This window comes from Dipodomys merriami, unplaced genomic scaffold (assembly GCF_024711535.1).
Source record: "Dipodomys merriami isolate MVZ:Mamm:240054 unplaced genomic scaffold, mDipMer1.0.p SCAF_37, whole genome shotgun sequence".
NCBI lineage: Eukaryota > Metazoa > Chordata > Mammalia > Rodentia > Heteromyidae > Dipodomys > Dipodomys merriami.
The window spans coordinates 3,308,082-3,324,323 of NW_027205270.1; the positions used below are offsets into that span (position 1 = coordinate 3,308,082).

A 16,242-nucleotide genomic window follows, 5' to 3' on the forward strand; every position below is an offset into this window, starting at 1 on the left:
TGGGCTACAATCTACCTATTTTAGATTTTTTGTGATCATTAGATTAACAGGCCTGTGTTAACTAGCTCAACTTCTGGTTAGTAAGGGATCTTATAAACTTGGTCCTACCTGGGCTGTCCTCGAATCAAGACCCTTCCAACTTCAGGCTCCTAAATAGCTAGGATTACGCACATAAGCCACCAGTACTTGGCTATATCCTTCTATCTTAAAAAATAAAACTCTGGGGCTGGGAAGGTGGCTCAGTGGTAGAGCATTTGCCTTGCATGCCTGAGGCCCTGGGTTTGATTCCTCAGCACCACATATGCAGAAAAAAAAAAGCCGGAAGTGGCACTGTGGCTCAAGTGGTAGAGCGCTAGCCTTGAGCTGAAGAGCTGAGGGACAGAGCCCAGGCCCAGAGTTGAGGCCCACGACCGGACCCAAAAAATAAGAAAATAAATTAAAAAAATAAATAAACTGTGGTCATTCTGTTGATGCTTTTCTGTCATCTAGTGGCATCCTTGACAGTGTTCTTTAGTGAAAACACTGGTCTAGACTTGGAGTTTACTATTGCCATAGATTTTTATACTTTTACTAAATGTATGTATATACCTCAATAAAATATAGCATTGCTACATTTGAAAATTTTACATAAATGCTAGCATATCTGTAATCTTCTGCAATTTGCTTTATTTTCTCATTATATTTCTTATTTTTTCCTATGTTCCTCTCTTTATACATATATGCATGTATGTAGGTATATGTGTATATGTATATTACGGTTTAATGTTTCCAGGATTTTTCCATTTTTTTATTCTGTCAATGCATAGCATCTGATTGTTTTCATTTTTTCCTCTTAGAGTCAGTGTTTGTAGCTATTATTGCATACATGTGAGAGTTTCTCTGGGGTGTACTGGAAATGGAAATGTCATCCTCAGCTCTATTGGAGGAGCTCATTAATCTCTAAACTGAATGTACCAGTACCACTTTTCATCTGCAATACCTGCCATTCCAAGACCTGCATATGTTTAGATGAGTGTGAAATAATGTGACCTCATACAAGTCCCAGGAGGCAACAGTGCATTTATGTACGTGTGTGTGTGTGTGTGTGTGTGTGTGTGTGTGTGTGTGTGTGTGTGTGTGTGTGTGTGTACGTGCAGGCGTGCGCATGTGTGCCATTCCTGGGGCTTGAACTCAGAGCCTAGGCACTGCCTCTGAGCTTTTTCCACTCAAGGCTATCATTCTACCTCTTGAGCCACAGCTCCACTCCCAGGTTTTTTGGTCATTAATTGGAGATAAAGAGTCTCATAGACTTTCCTGCCAGGGCTGGCTTGGAACCATGATCCTCAGATCTCAACCTCCCAAGTAGCTAGGATTATTGGCATGAGCCACAGGCACCTGGCATACAAGAGAGCAATTTTTAAGTAATGTGAGAGAAAAAGTTTGTGGTCCAAGAATTTCTTACTATGTGTATTATTTTCATCCTGCAAGTGTTTTCACTAGGAGGAGACTTGGAGGTAGGAAGCAAACCTGTCTTGAGGGCACATTTGTGTCACATGCACACTATTTTGCTGAATTTGTATATTGTAAAGCTTCCTAGTGTGACTTTTATTTATTCTTTCAAAATATTGAGGAAATACAGAGAGTCAGAGGTTTTATTATTATTGGTGGCCATAATAATATTTACTGAAGATGGCTTTAGGAGAGCACATGTGAGGCAGATGCTATGAGAATGTCACTCAGATTCTTCCAAGTACCCTACCCTATGACACAGTTCACATGTGCAAATGTCATTTTGATTAATAAGTATTTTACTCTAGATGCAAACAAAACATGGAACTAAAAAAGTTGCAGTTAACATTTATAATAGCCAAAACAATCAACTACTTAGGAAAACAGCCAACATTAGCGAGGAAAGATCAAAATAAATGAAGTATACCATATTCATGAATCAGGAGTCTCAAATTTGAAAGACACCAGTTCTTCCAAAATTGTCATATAGGATCAGCATAATCCTATCAACATCCCAACAAGTGTCTAAATTCAGTGACAGTGAAAATGATTCTAAACTTCACTTGGAAATAAAAAAGCCAAGATAATATTGTTAAAACACAAAAATGGAGATTTTAGCCTATAAGATAAAAAAGACTCATTACAGATTGTAGAACTAAAGACTTTGATACTGTTATATTTAAAAAGTTAAATAGAATTTTTAAAACCCATAAACTGATTATTATATAGTAACATTGGATATATGGCAAAGAAAGCCTTACATAATGGTAGAGAAATGAACAATGATCTTTATATATTAAAAAGTACTAACTGGAACAACTGGCTATTTATATAAAAACACAAAGAAACATTATCTCACATTATACATCAAAATCAGTTCTGATAGATTGTAGATCAAATGTGAAAAGAAGAACAATGAAGCTTTAAGAAGATAACACAGGAAGATTTCTTTGTCCAATATTTTCCTTGTAGAAAACTTCACTGTATCTGGGTAAAACTAAGAATTTCAACATATGCCATTAAGATAGTCAAAAGGCTAGCCACAGAATGAGAAAAGATATTTGCAATCCATATGATTACAAAGTGTTTCTATCTATAATATATATAAACTTGCAACTCAGAACAAAAAAGAAGGCAATAGATAATGTGCAACAAGTTGAAACACTTTCCAAGATGAAAATCAATGGTCTAATGGCCAATAAATACAGATGTTTTCAAATTCATCAGTCATCAGGGCAATGATAAAAACTTTAAAATACAATAAATCATTTCTTCACAAAAGGCTAAAGATTAAAGTCTGAAAATAGTGTGTTGTCAAGGGTACTTGAAAAGGGAATCCTGTTCTCTGTGAATCCAAAATTTGCATTCTTAACGTGTAAAAACTTCAGTGCCAAGTGGACATCCATCCTGTCATGAGACAGGGACCTTCCTAACAGTGCCTGAATATAGATCCCTCTTAACTGCAGGGTGTGCTTACCTTGGTAGGAAAATAACGGCTGAATTTAAATTTCTTCAGTGTTAAGGTCATGGAATATGTCCCAAAGAAAAGGATGAAGGACATTAGTGCCAGATCTGGGATGAATTGGCATGAGTTTCCCAGCAGGCGGCCACCATAGCTCAGACACTCCTTCTTGCTCAGCAGGGACCAGTCCAGAGCTGTGAGGTTAAGGGGGTTGTACTTGAAGACCAAGCACAGGAGAGAAAGGGTCAGCAACTTCCTGATGGGTTAGATGTGTATCCTAACTCCCCACCCCTGGCATTGGTCTAGACAGCTCATACACCTACCCACACTCAGAGTCACAAGCCCTCCGATCTACAATGGAACCCTCAGCAACAGAGTAGTGTGCCTGGGGACAGACTGGCTCAAGGAAGCACAGGCAGGCAGCCCCCCGGGAAGATTAGGAGCTAATACAAGTTTCTTCAATGTGTTCTAGGATGTAGGGGTTTGCGAGAAAGGAGGAAAGAACAATGCTCTTTTCTCCGTAGGCTTGGCTCATATATCCTAGTCTATCATGGGTCCTACTGATACCTCCTTCCTGGAGCCAGGAAGCCACTGTATACAGAAAACAACTGGAGATATGGCTTAGCAGTAGTGGTTTGCCTAGCAAGCATGAGGTCCTAAGTTCAAACCTCAGTACTGCCAAAACAAAAACACAATACCACCAAAATAAAAATAAATAAAACGCTCTCTACAGGCCAGGTATGGTAGCTCATATCTGTAATCCCAGCTACCTGGGAAACAGAAATTGGAGGATCAAAGGTTAAGGTCAATCCTAGGCAAAAAGTTAGATCCTTATCTCAATCAATAAGCTAAGTGTCCCACAATAAAATAAATACTCCTAAAAATGCAAAAAAAAAAAAAAAAAGCTAAGTCTAGTGGCACACAACCACTGTTCCAACTACTAGATTGGCATAGCTGGGAGAATCTTAATTTGAGGCCAACCTGGGAAGAAGCTTGAGACTCCACTAAAAATAACTATAGCCAGAAGGGATTGGAGGCATAACTCAAGTGGTAGAATACCTACCTAGTAAACATGAGGCCCTAAGTTCAAGAACCAGTGCCACCTAAATAAATGTCAAACGAACAATAGGTTTTAAAAGTGGAATGTTCCCTGAATTTATCATTCCTTCACTGTCCTTTAGGTCTGGCTCTATATCTGTTTCCCAATTTGTTTCTTACGATTTCTTGCTCAGTCTCCCAGTGTTACTCCATCTTATCCATACTAGTCCACCCACAATTCTCTGCACAAACTTTGTGATTTTCTTCTCTCTTTGTCTATGATATCTATTGGCCTGGAATATGCTTTTCTCTACAGATCAACTTTCTCATCTTCAACATCAGAGTAAATTCCACCTTCTCCACAAGTCTCTCCCTGACCTCTTCCATCAGTCTTCTTCCCTACCTCCAAGGTTGGAAATATGTGTATGGCCTATATTTAAAGTATGGCATGCTCTGTGTTTGTGCTATCTCACAACTTTTCAGGTTCATCTCCACAAACATATCGAAAATAAACTTGAGCACTGGGTGCTGGTGGCTCATGCCTGTAATCCTGGCTACTCAGGAGGCTGGGATCTGAGGTTCAAAGCCAACCTGGGCAGAAAAGGGTATGAGACTCTTATCTCCAACTAACCACCAGAAAAACTGGAGGTGGAGCTGAAGCTCAAAATGGTAGAGTGCTAGCCTTGAACAAAAGAGTTAAGAGACAGTGCCTAGGCACTGAGTTCAAGCCCCACGACTAAATAAATAAATAAACAAATAAACTTGAGAACAGAGGACATATTGTTTCATTCATTCATTCATTAATAAGTTGCAGTGTTAAGTGAAAAAACCAAGGACTCTGAGCTACACCTCAGATTTTTTTAAACCTTCAGTACACACAGCATCTTGCATGTAATAGATGTTGAGAAATGGGAACTATCTGATGCTGTGCTTCCTTCAAGTCTTTGTAGAACGCCAACTGAGATGTGTGTAGGTAGAGCCATCAGAAACACTAAACGCCTACACATTTCCCCCAAGACCTATCAAGTGCTAACCTTCTCTTGGATTTCAGCATGCCATCATTAGACCCACTTAGGCTGAGACACAGATAGGAGCCTCTGAAGGCCACCACATATCATTATCGGGAAAGGTAAACCAGACCTAGGGTGGCTAGGGACTAAAGGAGTACAAAGGACAGGTCCTGTTCGTTACGGGGGGGGGGCAGGGGGGGAGAGGAACAAGAATAAGGTTTTAGGGACTAAGGATAGCATTGCTGGGTGGGAACTTGGGCTCCTACACAACTAAAAGCTGGAAGTGAAGCTTTGCTTACACACGTGTGTGTGTGTGTGTGTGTGTGTGTGTGTGTGTGTGTGTGTGTTTTTACCAGTCATCACCTTCATTTGTAATATTATATGTATGTATATGGACTTAATAGAAGGAGGCATGCTTTAAAATGCTTAAAATGAAACAAAAATATGCATTCACAAAGGTATTCAGGTGACCCAAGGTTGACCTCTGAGATTCTGGGATGCCATCATTGGTTTCAGTTTCCCAAAAATTTTTTTTACCACTTCCCCTACAAGAAGAAATGGACAAATGTCAGATCTAAAAGGAAACAACTTACCAGAGAAGCACTGGTGTTTGGTGCCAGTGGGGCTGAGGCATTGAACACGGTTGTATTCACTGTAGATGAGCACACAAGTATGGGAAAGGGTCATTGACTTCTGGGTAGGAAGACCCAGGATCCCCAAGAATCCTCACTCTTCCCCTTCCCCCTCCAGTGCCTCAGTGCCAAGGACTGGCTTCCATTGTGAGGGCAACTCATCATGCCTCATCCCTCTTCACCTCCACTTTGCCCTGGTGAGGAAAGGATGGTGGGAGCAAGCCTGGCTACAGCTCAGACAGAATAGCTGGGACAATTAGGATAGCCTTAGCCTGATTAAAAAGTGAAATAAAGAATCCAGTGCGGAGACAGTTGGTGAATAATATGCCCCATGAATCCCTACTGGCCACTAAGCCCATGTCTGTACTGCTAGACTTAAACATTCTTAGAGAATACATGCTATACCATTCATCATGCCAAACACTTATAAAGATGCATTTACTAAGTTCTTAGATCCCCACAAGGTACTCTTTTTTGCAGATGGGGCAATCATGGTCCATCTAGGTTAACTTCCCCATTGTCCGGGGTTCCATAGCTTATACTTGGAGCTATGATGGCAGCCCAGGCTGGCTAGCCCAGAGCCTGTAAAGGTCCAAGCTCTACCTAGTAAGCTTTCTTTCCCTTTCCCCATTTCATATATGCTTTTTTTAAGGTCAGCTGGACTTCTGAGAATTTATTTGCTTTGATATTTTTTTCACCTACCCCTATTTTGTAAGACAAGGAAAAAACTTCCTTGGTCTCGGACCTGAAAGAGAATAAGGTTCACTTTCCTGCCTTGGCCTCAGTGTTTAACTGTAAATGGACATTTAAAGTTTCCTTCAGCTCTGTGGGAAAAGCTGGAAGAACCATAATCTGCCTCCTGTTATTTCCACGTGGCCTCTTCCATTACTCCTTCTCAGTCTGGTCTCCCCTGCTTCCTCTGGTGGGGAGGGTTCAACATCATGAGGCTGAGCCCCCTAGGGGATGTGGCTTCTCATCACAAAAGTAGGCTTTGGGGGACTAGGGACAGCTGAGCTCTCCGCCCTTCTTCCTCCAAGCAGTTCTGCAACAGGTTTGAGAAGTTAGGGAGGTCCACTAGCAGTTTTGCCACCTCTGAGTCTGAAATGTAGTGTAAGCCCCATCTGTTCCTGTTGGCTCTCCATATTAAGTAAGAAACTCAGAGAGGAGATTAATATTAAGGCCTTCCCAGTCTCTAGCTAGCTGTCCATAGGGCCTGTCTAAACTGTTCTCTTCTGGGGTAGTTGGGATAGGTGAGGGGCTAATAAACTCAGTCTGGACACAGAACAAAATACTCCAATGAGCGCTATAAAACCAGAAGTTTGTTAGATTTGCTCAGTTATTAGAAATCAGTGATATCTGCTTCATTTCCTCACATCACTGACCAAGAGAACTTGATACCAAGTTAGACATCAGAAAGAGGGAGAAGGCTAGGCCAGGAGGCTGACCTGTAATTACCCACTCAAATGCTTCAGAACTCCCTACTAGTGCTCTTGATGACTTCTGGTTTTTTTAATGAGGGAGGAATGTTGAAGATTGAACCCAGGGCCTTGCACATGCTCTCTACCTCTGTGCTGTGTCTTCAGTTCCCATCATTTTTTTGTATCAAGAATTTAATAAAAATAGAAATTTATTTAATAAAAAATAAAGACTATTTAATAAAAATAGACATTTAATTTGAAGGTCATGAGATGAAAATGGAAGAAATACAACATGGAAGGTTTAGAAAGGTCTCAAGTAAAAGTCTAACATTCACAAAGTGGTACTCACATGGGGTTGAAAGCAGCCAAATCAGTGTTTGCAGCATTCACAAACAGGATACAAATCAGTTACAATGTACACAAAATTAGAGAGAAAATGAGAGTTCGTCCTTAAAGCTTTTATGAGGAAGAGTGACAAAGATCGTATGCTGTAGTAGAACTGGGTGAGACTGGGTTTTACAGGTACGAAAGGAAACAATTAGAAAGTGAGTACCTCAACCCCTCTGTACAGTATTTTTACAATAAAAAACATATAAAAAAAGAAATAAAACTATTCAGACTTTTAAAAAAAGAAAGTGCCTCATAGGCTAGAAGAAACCACAGTTGCTTCCTTCCTCCCACCCTAGTTTCCTAAGTTTCTAGAACTTTTCTTTCCATGGCCTCCTAATCAAAACTAACCTGTCTTGGTTCCAGTTGTATTTTCCGTAAAGAAACAAGATCTAATCTTACTGGGGTTAGCAGCTCATAATGGCTCAATACTACCAATTAACATTTTAATGGAGCCGAGGTTCTCAAACTTGACAGTATACTAGAAGTCTTTAGAAGGCTTAATGTACACATAGTTGGACAGCAGCATTCACTTGCAATCCCAGCCACAGGGGCATGTGCCTGTTATCCCCAGAAATATAGGGAAGTACAAGTAGGAAGACTGAAGCCCAGGCAGCCCTGGCTAAGTGAGATCCTATTTTGAACACACACACACACACACACACACACACACACACACACACACACACACACACACACACACACACACGTCCAACCCATAAGAGAGCTGGAAGCATTACTAATGTGGTAGAGCACCTGACTAACAAGCTCAAGACCCTGAGTTCAATCTCTAGTACCTCTGGTGTGGTCTCACCTTAAAAGGCACACAACCACATTGGCAGCAATGTGTTGGGGGGTGGGGGAAGCGGCCACGCTCTGACGGGCCTGGGTACCATCAGGTTTACCTCTGACTTGGACAGCACTTCTGACAATGTGGCCTTCACAGTGATTTGCCTCACTCCGCATTGAGACAAATCATGCCTTCCTCCTTCCTGTGGCCTTATACTGCCTTACTCCTTCCTTGTGGCCTTGTACCCTCCTGACTATAACTACCTCGGTACTGATATGGTGATGCTTATTAGGGCTACTGACCTTTTGACTTCCCCTCCCCCCAAAACTAGGATCAGGTCCTTGCATTTTCTCCCTTGGAACAGTGAAGGCTCACTCTCCTGCATTTGATAGAGAGCTACGGTGGTAGGGAGAGTGGGTAAGTAGGTGGGAGCCCAGGGCATGACTGGGGCAACCACTCACCTGTGTCTGGGGCAACACACTCGCACTTGTAGGTGGTAATAGAATCAGGCTTGAAGTCCATGTTGATAGGGTAGTACCTAAAGGCACCAATCATTTTCTTGATAGCATCATAGATGAAGATGAAGCTGATGAGGGTAGAGAATCCCTCCTCTGTGAAGCGGGTAATATACTTGATGATAAAGCTGGCATCTGTGGCTACCAGGATAAGGCACTGGATGGCTGAGTGTAAGCCAATCCAGAGTCGGAATTCCATGTAGTCCAATCCATTGCCTCTGAAAGACAGAAGGAAGTGAGGAGCCTCCATGCCAGGGCTCTGCCTGTGCATGGCTCTCCAAACCTACCCTAAGGAACTCAATCCTCTCCTCTAGAGCAGAGGCCAATCCAAGGGACCTAAGAACACTGGGGCAAGGACCATTTCTGATCTTTGGGAAATTTGGGAAAGGATCTCACAGAGGTGACAAGAAGGTGCTAAGACACTTCAGTGTTCATGTAGTTGGTAATAGACACCTAGAATGAATTTTTAAAAAAAGAGGAAATTTCTGATTCAGAGATGGCGCAGGCCTTAGAAGTAGGTCCACACTTTAATCTTGTAGACAAGACAGTTGAGTCTAGTGTGATGGGGCCGCTTGGGTCTGGGTGCAGCTTTCTGACATCTTGTCCGAGACTTTTCGTATACTACATTTACTTTCAAGTCCTAATTGGATTTCCTCCTCTTACCTTGCCTGACTTTTTCCTTATACATTGAGATGACTTAAAGGCAGGCAGCTGGCAAGAGTCAGAAGGAACATTCCCTGATAGCTCTTCCCATGGTTAAAGATGACTTTGGTACTGCCTCATCCCTGCCTCCTCTTGAACCTATTTCTATATCCTGGCCTTGCCTAATTGCAGACACACAGGGCCGTATTGGGGCACCTACTTGCTGAAGTCAAAGAGGAGTTTCTCGAAGATGAGAATGGGTCCCGTGCTGCTGAGAATGATGAGAGGCTGTCCCGAGAAGAGGCAGAACAAGGAGCCAGCCATGGCAGTGCCCAGGAAGCTCTCCATCACTCCCTGGGGACACAGGAAGTGTGAGGCTTAGTGGAGGCAATAGAAGGGAGTTTCTTCACACAGATTGCAACGTAGCTACTTCTCCTTGAGCCCAGATATATTTGTTCTTTCTTCTGGGCCCTTACCACTCAGACTCTGCTCCCCATATACTATCCCCCAAGTTTCCATCCCAATTTAATTTGGATGATGATCCCCTTTGACTTCTTCTTTTTTTTTTTTTTTTTTTTTTTTTTTTTTTTTGTCAGTTGTGGGGCTTGAACTCTGGGTCTAGGCACTGTCCCTCAGCTCTTCAACTCAAGCTAGCACTCTACTACTTGAGCCATAGCGCCACTTCCAGCTTTTTTTGTTTATGTGGTGCTGAAGAATCGGACCCAGGGCCTCATGCATGCAAGGCAAGCACTCTACCACTGAGCCACCTTCCCAGCCCTTTCCTTTTAACCTGTAAAACATTCTTGTTCCTGTGTTAATCCTATTCCCATAGGACAGGCCATTTATCCATAGAATTGTTTATTTATTCAAATATGTATCTGGTGCTTAGAGCTTAGACTGTTCACCCACTCAACAACTATCAAGTATCTTCTGTTTCAAACATTGTGTCAGATATTGGAGATTGAACTGTGAATACACTCTTTTCCTCTAGCAGAATATACAAACCAGTAGTCAATTTTTATCAGCAAACCTTTTCAACCTCAGCACCGTTTCAGCCTAGATTATTCTTTATGGTGGGGTCTGTCTTGTGAAGTGTAGGATGTTTAGCAACATCTATGTCCACTACATACCAATAGCCATCTTCTTCCCAGTTACAAAAACTAAAAAAGTATCTCTGGATATTGCCAGATGTCTCTCAGGTCAAAATTGCCCCTGGTTGAGAGCCACTGTCAAAGACTGTGATGAGCTGGGGTGGGCTCTTAGTGGCTCAGGAGCACACATAAAAAGAGAAGAGGTGATTAGGAAGGTGACTCTAGACATACATGTATGGAAGATAAAACATGAGCCAGGATGGTCAGAAGAACAGGGTCAAGATGAGAAAGACAGCAAGTCTTTGAAGAACTTAAGATGGTCAGGATGATGGAAAGTGAACTGTAGAATGTGTGAGGAGAACAGGAATGCTGAGAAAGAGAATACTGGCTTTATAAGCAAATAAGGCCATGCCATTAGGGTCAGTAAAAGCTGGTATTTAGGAGTTAAGGATAATGTCTAATTTTTGGCATAAACAGCTAAGAGGAGGGAAGTGTCACTTGCTATGTTAGAAAAGGCCCAGGGATAAAGGTTAGGAGAGAAGATTACATATGCAATATTGCCTGTTTGAATTGGGAGGCACCAAGAGGCAGCCATGTGGATATGGTGGGAGGCAGCTGAACATGAACCTGAGCTTGGAAGAGATATGAGCTGGCAACAGGCGTTCTTCTCAACTTATCTAGGAACATGGATTCTTTTCTTTTTTTTGTCAAGGGGCCTGAACTCTGGGCCTGGGCACTGTCCCTCAGCTCTTCAGCTCAAGGCTAGCGCTCTACCACTTGAGCCACAGCACCACTTCCAGCTTTTTCTGTTTATGAGGTGCTGAGAAATGGAACCTGGGGCCTCAGGCATGCAAGGCAAGCACTCTACCACTGAGCCACCTTCCCAGCCCAGGAACATGGACCTTTTCTTTGGTGCTCTGAACTTTCTAATGGTTCTACCCCAAATGTCTCCATTGTCTAGAAGATGGGTAGGGCTGTCATGGCAATGTCTTAATAACTTTCATATAAATGTTTTAAATCCAAGCTAAGAAATAAACGTTATTTTTATTTTTTTAAGTGTAGGAAAAAGACCGCAACTAGCAAGTCAACTGACTGTGCTAATTAAGTTCAATCAAGTTTCAGTGGGGGAAGTACCAAATAACAAAGTAGATGATTCTTCTTAAAAGTTTTTTGCGTGTTTTCTTCTTTTATTTTTGCTAGGTTTCCAATCAAAGGTACTAATTTACTTCCCCCCAAATGGTAAAGTTACAGTAGATTAATGATTTTGCTATGTGTAGGAAATTGTCTCCCCGAGAAACATTTTTTAATTGTACAATGGAGTACTTTAATTTTTCTGAGTCACAATCTCCCTATGGTTTCCATTAACATTGAAACCAATTCAGATCCCTTAATGCTACAACCCCCAACCTCTTGAGATGTCTAGATGTTAAGTTCTTTTTTGAAAATGATACATGATTTAGAATGGGATTTAATTTTCATGAACATAGCAAAATCATTCATCTTGTTATTTGTTCATTTGAGACAGGGTCTCATTATCCCTGACTGGGCTGGTATACCCTATACTAGCAAGACTATCTCAAACTTGCGGTCCTCCAAATTGCTAGGGTTACGATTAGTATTCCCTTTAAAAGTCTGATCATTTATATAATTCTTAAATGTCACCCTCCCTGCTTTTGGGGAAGGATTAGATAAAATGGTGAGTTGAACCTGGACACAGTTGGTATTAGGATTATGAGTTAAAGCTCCCTACTGCCACAAGATGGCAGATGGCTTTCTTGACGCTTGCACTCACATCCCCAGCTCACGCATACCTGATAATTGTCGGTGGCATCCCCAAGAAGCCCACCAAAGGTGATCGCATTGGTGATACAGCCGAGGTAGATGAATAGGATGGCAGAGATGGACTGGAGGTGGAAACCATCATAGAAGTCACTTGGGAACCAGGGAAGCTTCCTCTTGACATCCAGACACAGTCCGCCAAAGAACCTGCTGAGACAGGCCCAAGAGCTGCTTTCTTCCCATAAACACTAGCAGGGACAGGAGTATTTATGGGAACCTTTGGATTCTGGCATAAGGAAGGGAACTTCATTAGGGAGGGATGGAGATAAAGATCTTTCAACCAGAACACTTAGGACCAGAGATAAACCTTGTTAGACTAAAAGTTTATAGTCAGGGCCATCTACCCTGGGGATGATGGACATAGCCAGTTTGGGAGAGGGAAGTGTTAATGAGAGCATAACATCACAGGGTCCACAGATGGTGGACCTCTTAATGTCCCTGGCCATCTACAGGGCTCCTGTGTTTAATAAATACAGGTGTGTCCAACTATAGGACATAGAGACATTCCAGATAACAACACACATTTATTAAGGTGGGGAGGACAGATGCTAAACCTCACAACTGATTTCCTTGCTTTCTCAATTGTCTTTGGAGTTTTCAGTTTGGGAGGGTCAATGCTTACTAGAGATTCTACTCCTTATAGCCCCTAACCTGATACTTAGTGTAGCAGGAGTTCTGCACCTCAGTACTATTGATATTTGGAGTGGCGCATTGTCCATGCTTTGCAATGCCCACTAGATGGCAGCAGCATCTCCAGTCCAGTTGTGGCAAATGAAAATATCTTTGGCCACTGCAAATTGGGAGTCAGGAAGTAGAGAGTGAGGGGCAGGGGAATGAAAGAGAAGCAAAAATGTTTTCAATGGAGAGCTATTGGTACAGAGTCAAGGACATATAAATTGTGACTTCAAACTCAAAATCATAATTTGGCACCAGGCTGTTAATAGATGTTAATAGCTACATTGTTTTTCATATCTAGATTGATCAATCTAGATTGATCTAGCTCTTAGAGCTAGCACAGAAGCTAGGCAAGAAGACTTTTCCTTAAAAAAATTTGAATAGGTGATGTTTAAATTTTACTTTATTTTTTACTTATTTTTAAAATTTAATTTTATTGTCAAGGTGATGTACAGAGGGGTTACAGTTACATACGTAAGGTAGTGAGTACATTTCTTGTCAAACATTGTTACCCCCACATTTAAATTTTAAAAGGCAGTGTTATGAACTTAATTTTGTGTCTCACAAAGATATTCACAAAAGCCCAAACCTCCAGTACCTGTGAACGTGACTTTACCTGGAAAGAGTTTTTGCAGATGTGATCAAATGACAATGAAGTTATTATGGTAGACTTCAATCCAGTTCTGCTGGTGTCTTTACAAAAAGGGAAGAGTGCTATGTGGGCTGTATGATGACGCAGCTGGCAACAGCTGCAAGCTGGGGCTGTCTCTACATATACTAGGAAGTTGGAGGAGGATTCTATCTAGTCTCACATGGGGACATCTTCTTTTGGAGCCTCCAACATCAGGACTGTGAGAATAACTTTCTGCTATTTTGTACCACCTAGGTCTTCTACTTTATTTCCACAGCCCTATGAAACTAACACAGGTATTAAAGGGTGTTCAGAGAAAAGTCTGTGTTCTTTCACTCCTCTGTGGAGCCTCCTGTTCCCCTCTCCTGAGGCAACCCTTTGCAGGATCCAAGAGGAGTTTTGAGCGCACAGAGAGGGAAAGACTGCAGTGTGTAGACCTAAGGCCAGAGAGGGTACTACCCAGGGTGATGGGAAGGAGAGAAGTCTGAAGGAGAGCGGGGTCTCTGTCAAGCACAGGGTGGGCACCTTCCTGTCCAGATGAGCTCCTCCCCGATTTCGTGCATAGACGGCATCTCTGACTCATCCCCGCTGCCCGCTCCGCCTGCGCCGCTGCCGCCAGCTGCACCGCTGCCGCCTCCACCTCCAGCCCCAGCGCCTCCGCCCACAGAGCCATTCATCTGGCCTAGCTCAGCCAGAGAGAACACCGACTTCCTGGAAGACAAGAAGAATGGGGGAGAGGGACCCCCAAAGCTGGGAGAGGTCCAGCTCCTCCAGGACTGTCGCGGGAACACTTCTTACCTCTCCAACAAAAATTATGAAATACACAGAGGGACGTGTAAAAGATGATCCAACAACCCCTCTCCCCCCCCCACCACCACACACAGGACACCCAGATTTTAAATTTGTTTACAGTTAGCTGTATTTGCTTCTGATATTTTACAGAGAAATAAAATGATACCAAGGAAGTTCCCTTTATCTCCCCTTCTCCTCTTCCCCACCTCTCCACCCTTATACACACCTCTTGTCGGCAGAGGGCACTTTCTTGGGTGGCTCAATTCTGATATTTGGGTCCCATTCTCCAGGGGGAAGGACAATGACCTCATCCAGAAACTCATCGATTCCTGCGATCAGGTCTTCCCGATTGCGGGCTTTATAGGCCACACCGCTGAAGAGCTGAAGAGAAACAAAGAGGGGCAAGAGAGGGTCTGCTTTTTTCCTGACATCCTCTTCTTATCTACCTCCCAGACTCACAACAGCTGTTTCAAAGGAGTCACTTGTAGCTACTGGTTCTGATGCCCACTCACTCTCAGTTTGGGTCATGAGAACTTAGCACTGCAGGGAAAACAGGGCTCACTGGAAAATAGCTAACACCCAAGACTGAAGACCAGGTCCCCATATTCTTTCTGTAGAACTTTGATTGAGTTATTGAATCTTTTTGATTGTAGGCTGCCACATAACAAGCACATTAGAAGACTTCTGTAAGAGCCCAATCCAAGATCATAGATTTCAAGTCCTTTTATTTGGTCAGTGATGGGGCTTGAACTCAGGGCCTGAGTGTTGTCCCTAAGCTTTTTCACTCAAGGCTGGTACTCTACTACTGTGAGCCACAGCACCACTTCCAGTTTTCTGGTGGTTAATTGAAGGTAAGAGGCTCATAGGACTCACTGGGAAAATTCTGTACTCTAAAGAACTCAATCATGATTAATGGCAAGTAAATAGAAACGATCAAAATACACAGCAGAAAGGATCAATGGAATGCCAGGCAACCTGCGAGGATTCAGAATAGGGAGAATCCCCTTGTGACTTGGAAAGGGAGTGAGCATAGAAGGGGGACGATGAAGAATAAGAAAAACTACTGAAGAAAAACTGTACATTATATATTGGACATCTTTCCTTTTACACACTGAGCAAATTTATGAGCGCTTCAGCAAAAGTGGTGACATAAAGAAGACCATTATGGGTCTGGATAAAGTGTTCTGTAGAATATTATTCAAGAGCAGATGCAGAACATGCTATATGCTACATAAATGCAACTCATCTGGACGACTGGCTAATTCTCACGGATTGGGATGCAGGCTTTAAGGAGGGCAGGCAGTATGAACATGAGTGATCCGCGGGCCAGTTCTCTCCAGGTAATCCATCATGTCCTGAAACTTGTTTCAAGAATCCCAAGTGGTCTCAAAACTCAAGATCTTTCTTCCTCTGCTTTTCAAGTGTTTACTGTTGGGATTACAAGCATACTCCACCATTCCTAATAATTTTCTTCTTTAAACCTTAGTAAAAAGGCTAGATGTTGTGTCTACAAAAAAAAGTCTCATAGACTGTCCTTCCTGGGCTGGCTTTGAACTGTGATCCTTAGATCTTAGCCTCCTGAGTAGCTAGAGTAGCTAGAATTATAGGAATGAGCCACCACTTCTTGGCCCATTTATTACTTATTAGTCCTTTACCCTTGGAGAGTCAGGTTTCATACTGTATTCAGAGTATGCTTTCTGGCTTACAAATATAATCAGGTTATATCTATTTAGGTTTAAACTACTTTAGGCTCCCCATCACGCTGGGACAGAATATGAGGTTGGCTCTGCTCATAGGCTCTGTGTAGTCTCAGCTCTCTAGTGGCACCCTCT

General features: G+C 42.4%; 1 protein-coding gene across 1 annotated transcript in view; it reads right to left on the reverse strand.

The window, feature by feature from the left end:
* Positions 1-16,242, reverse strand: part of Slc4a5 (solute carrier family 4 member 5) — a 107,861-nt gene that overhangs the window by 16,447 nt on the left and 75,172 nt on the right. Inside the window, exons 12-18 of the mRNA XM_069989023.1 lie at positions 14,637-14,791; positions 14,144-14,329; positions 12,285-12,459; positions 9,603-9,736; positions 8,687-8,958; positions 5,592-5,650; positions 2,966-3,166 (exon numbers count right to left, since the gene is read on the reverse strand). Of these exons, the coding sequence (XP_069845124.1) occupies positions 2,966-3,166; positions 5,592-5,650; positions 8,687-8,958; positions 9,603-9,736; positions 12,285-12,459; positions 14,144-14,329; positions 14,637-14,791 (1,182 nt within the window). The remainder of the gene's footprint in view (positions 1-2,965; positions 3,167-5,591; positions 5,651-8,686; positions 8,959-9,602; positions 9,737-12,284; positions 12,460-14,143; positions 14,330-14,636; positions 14,792-16,242) is intronic.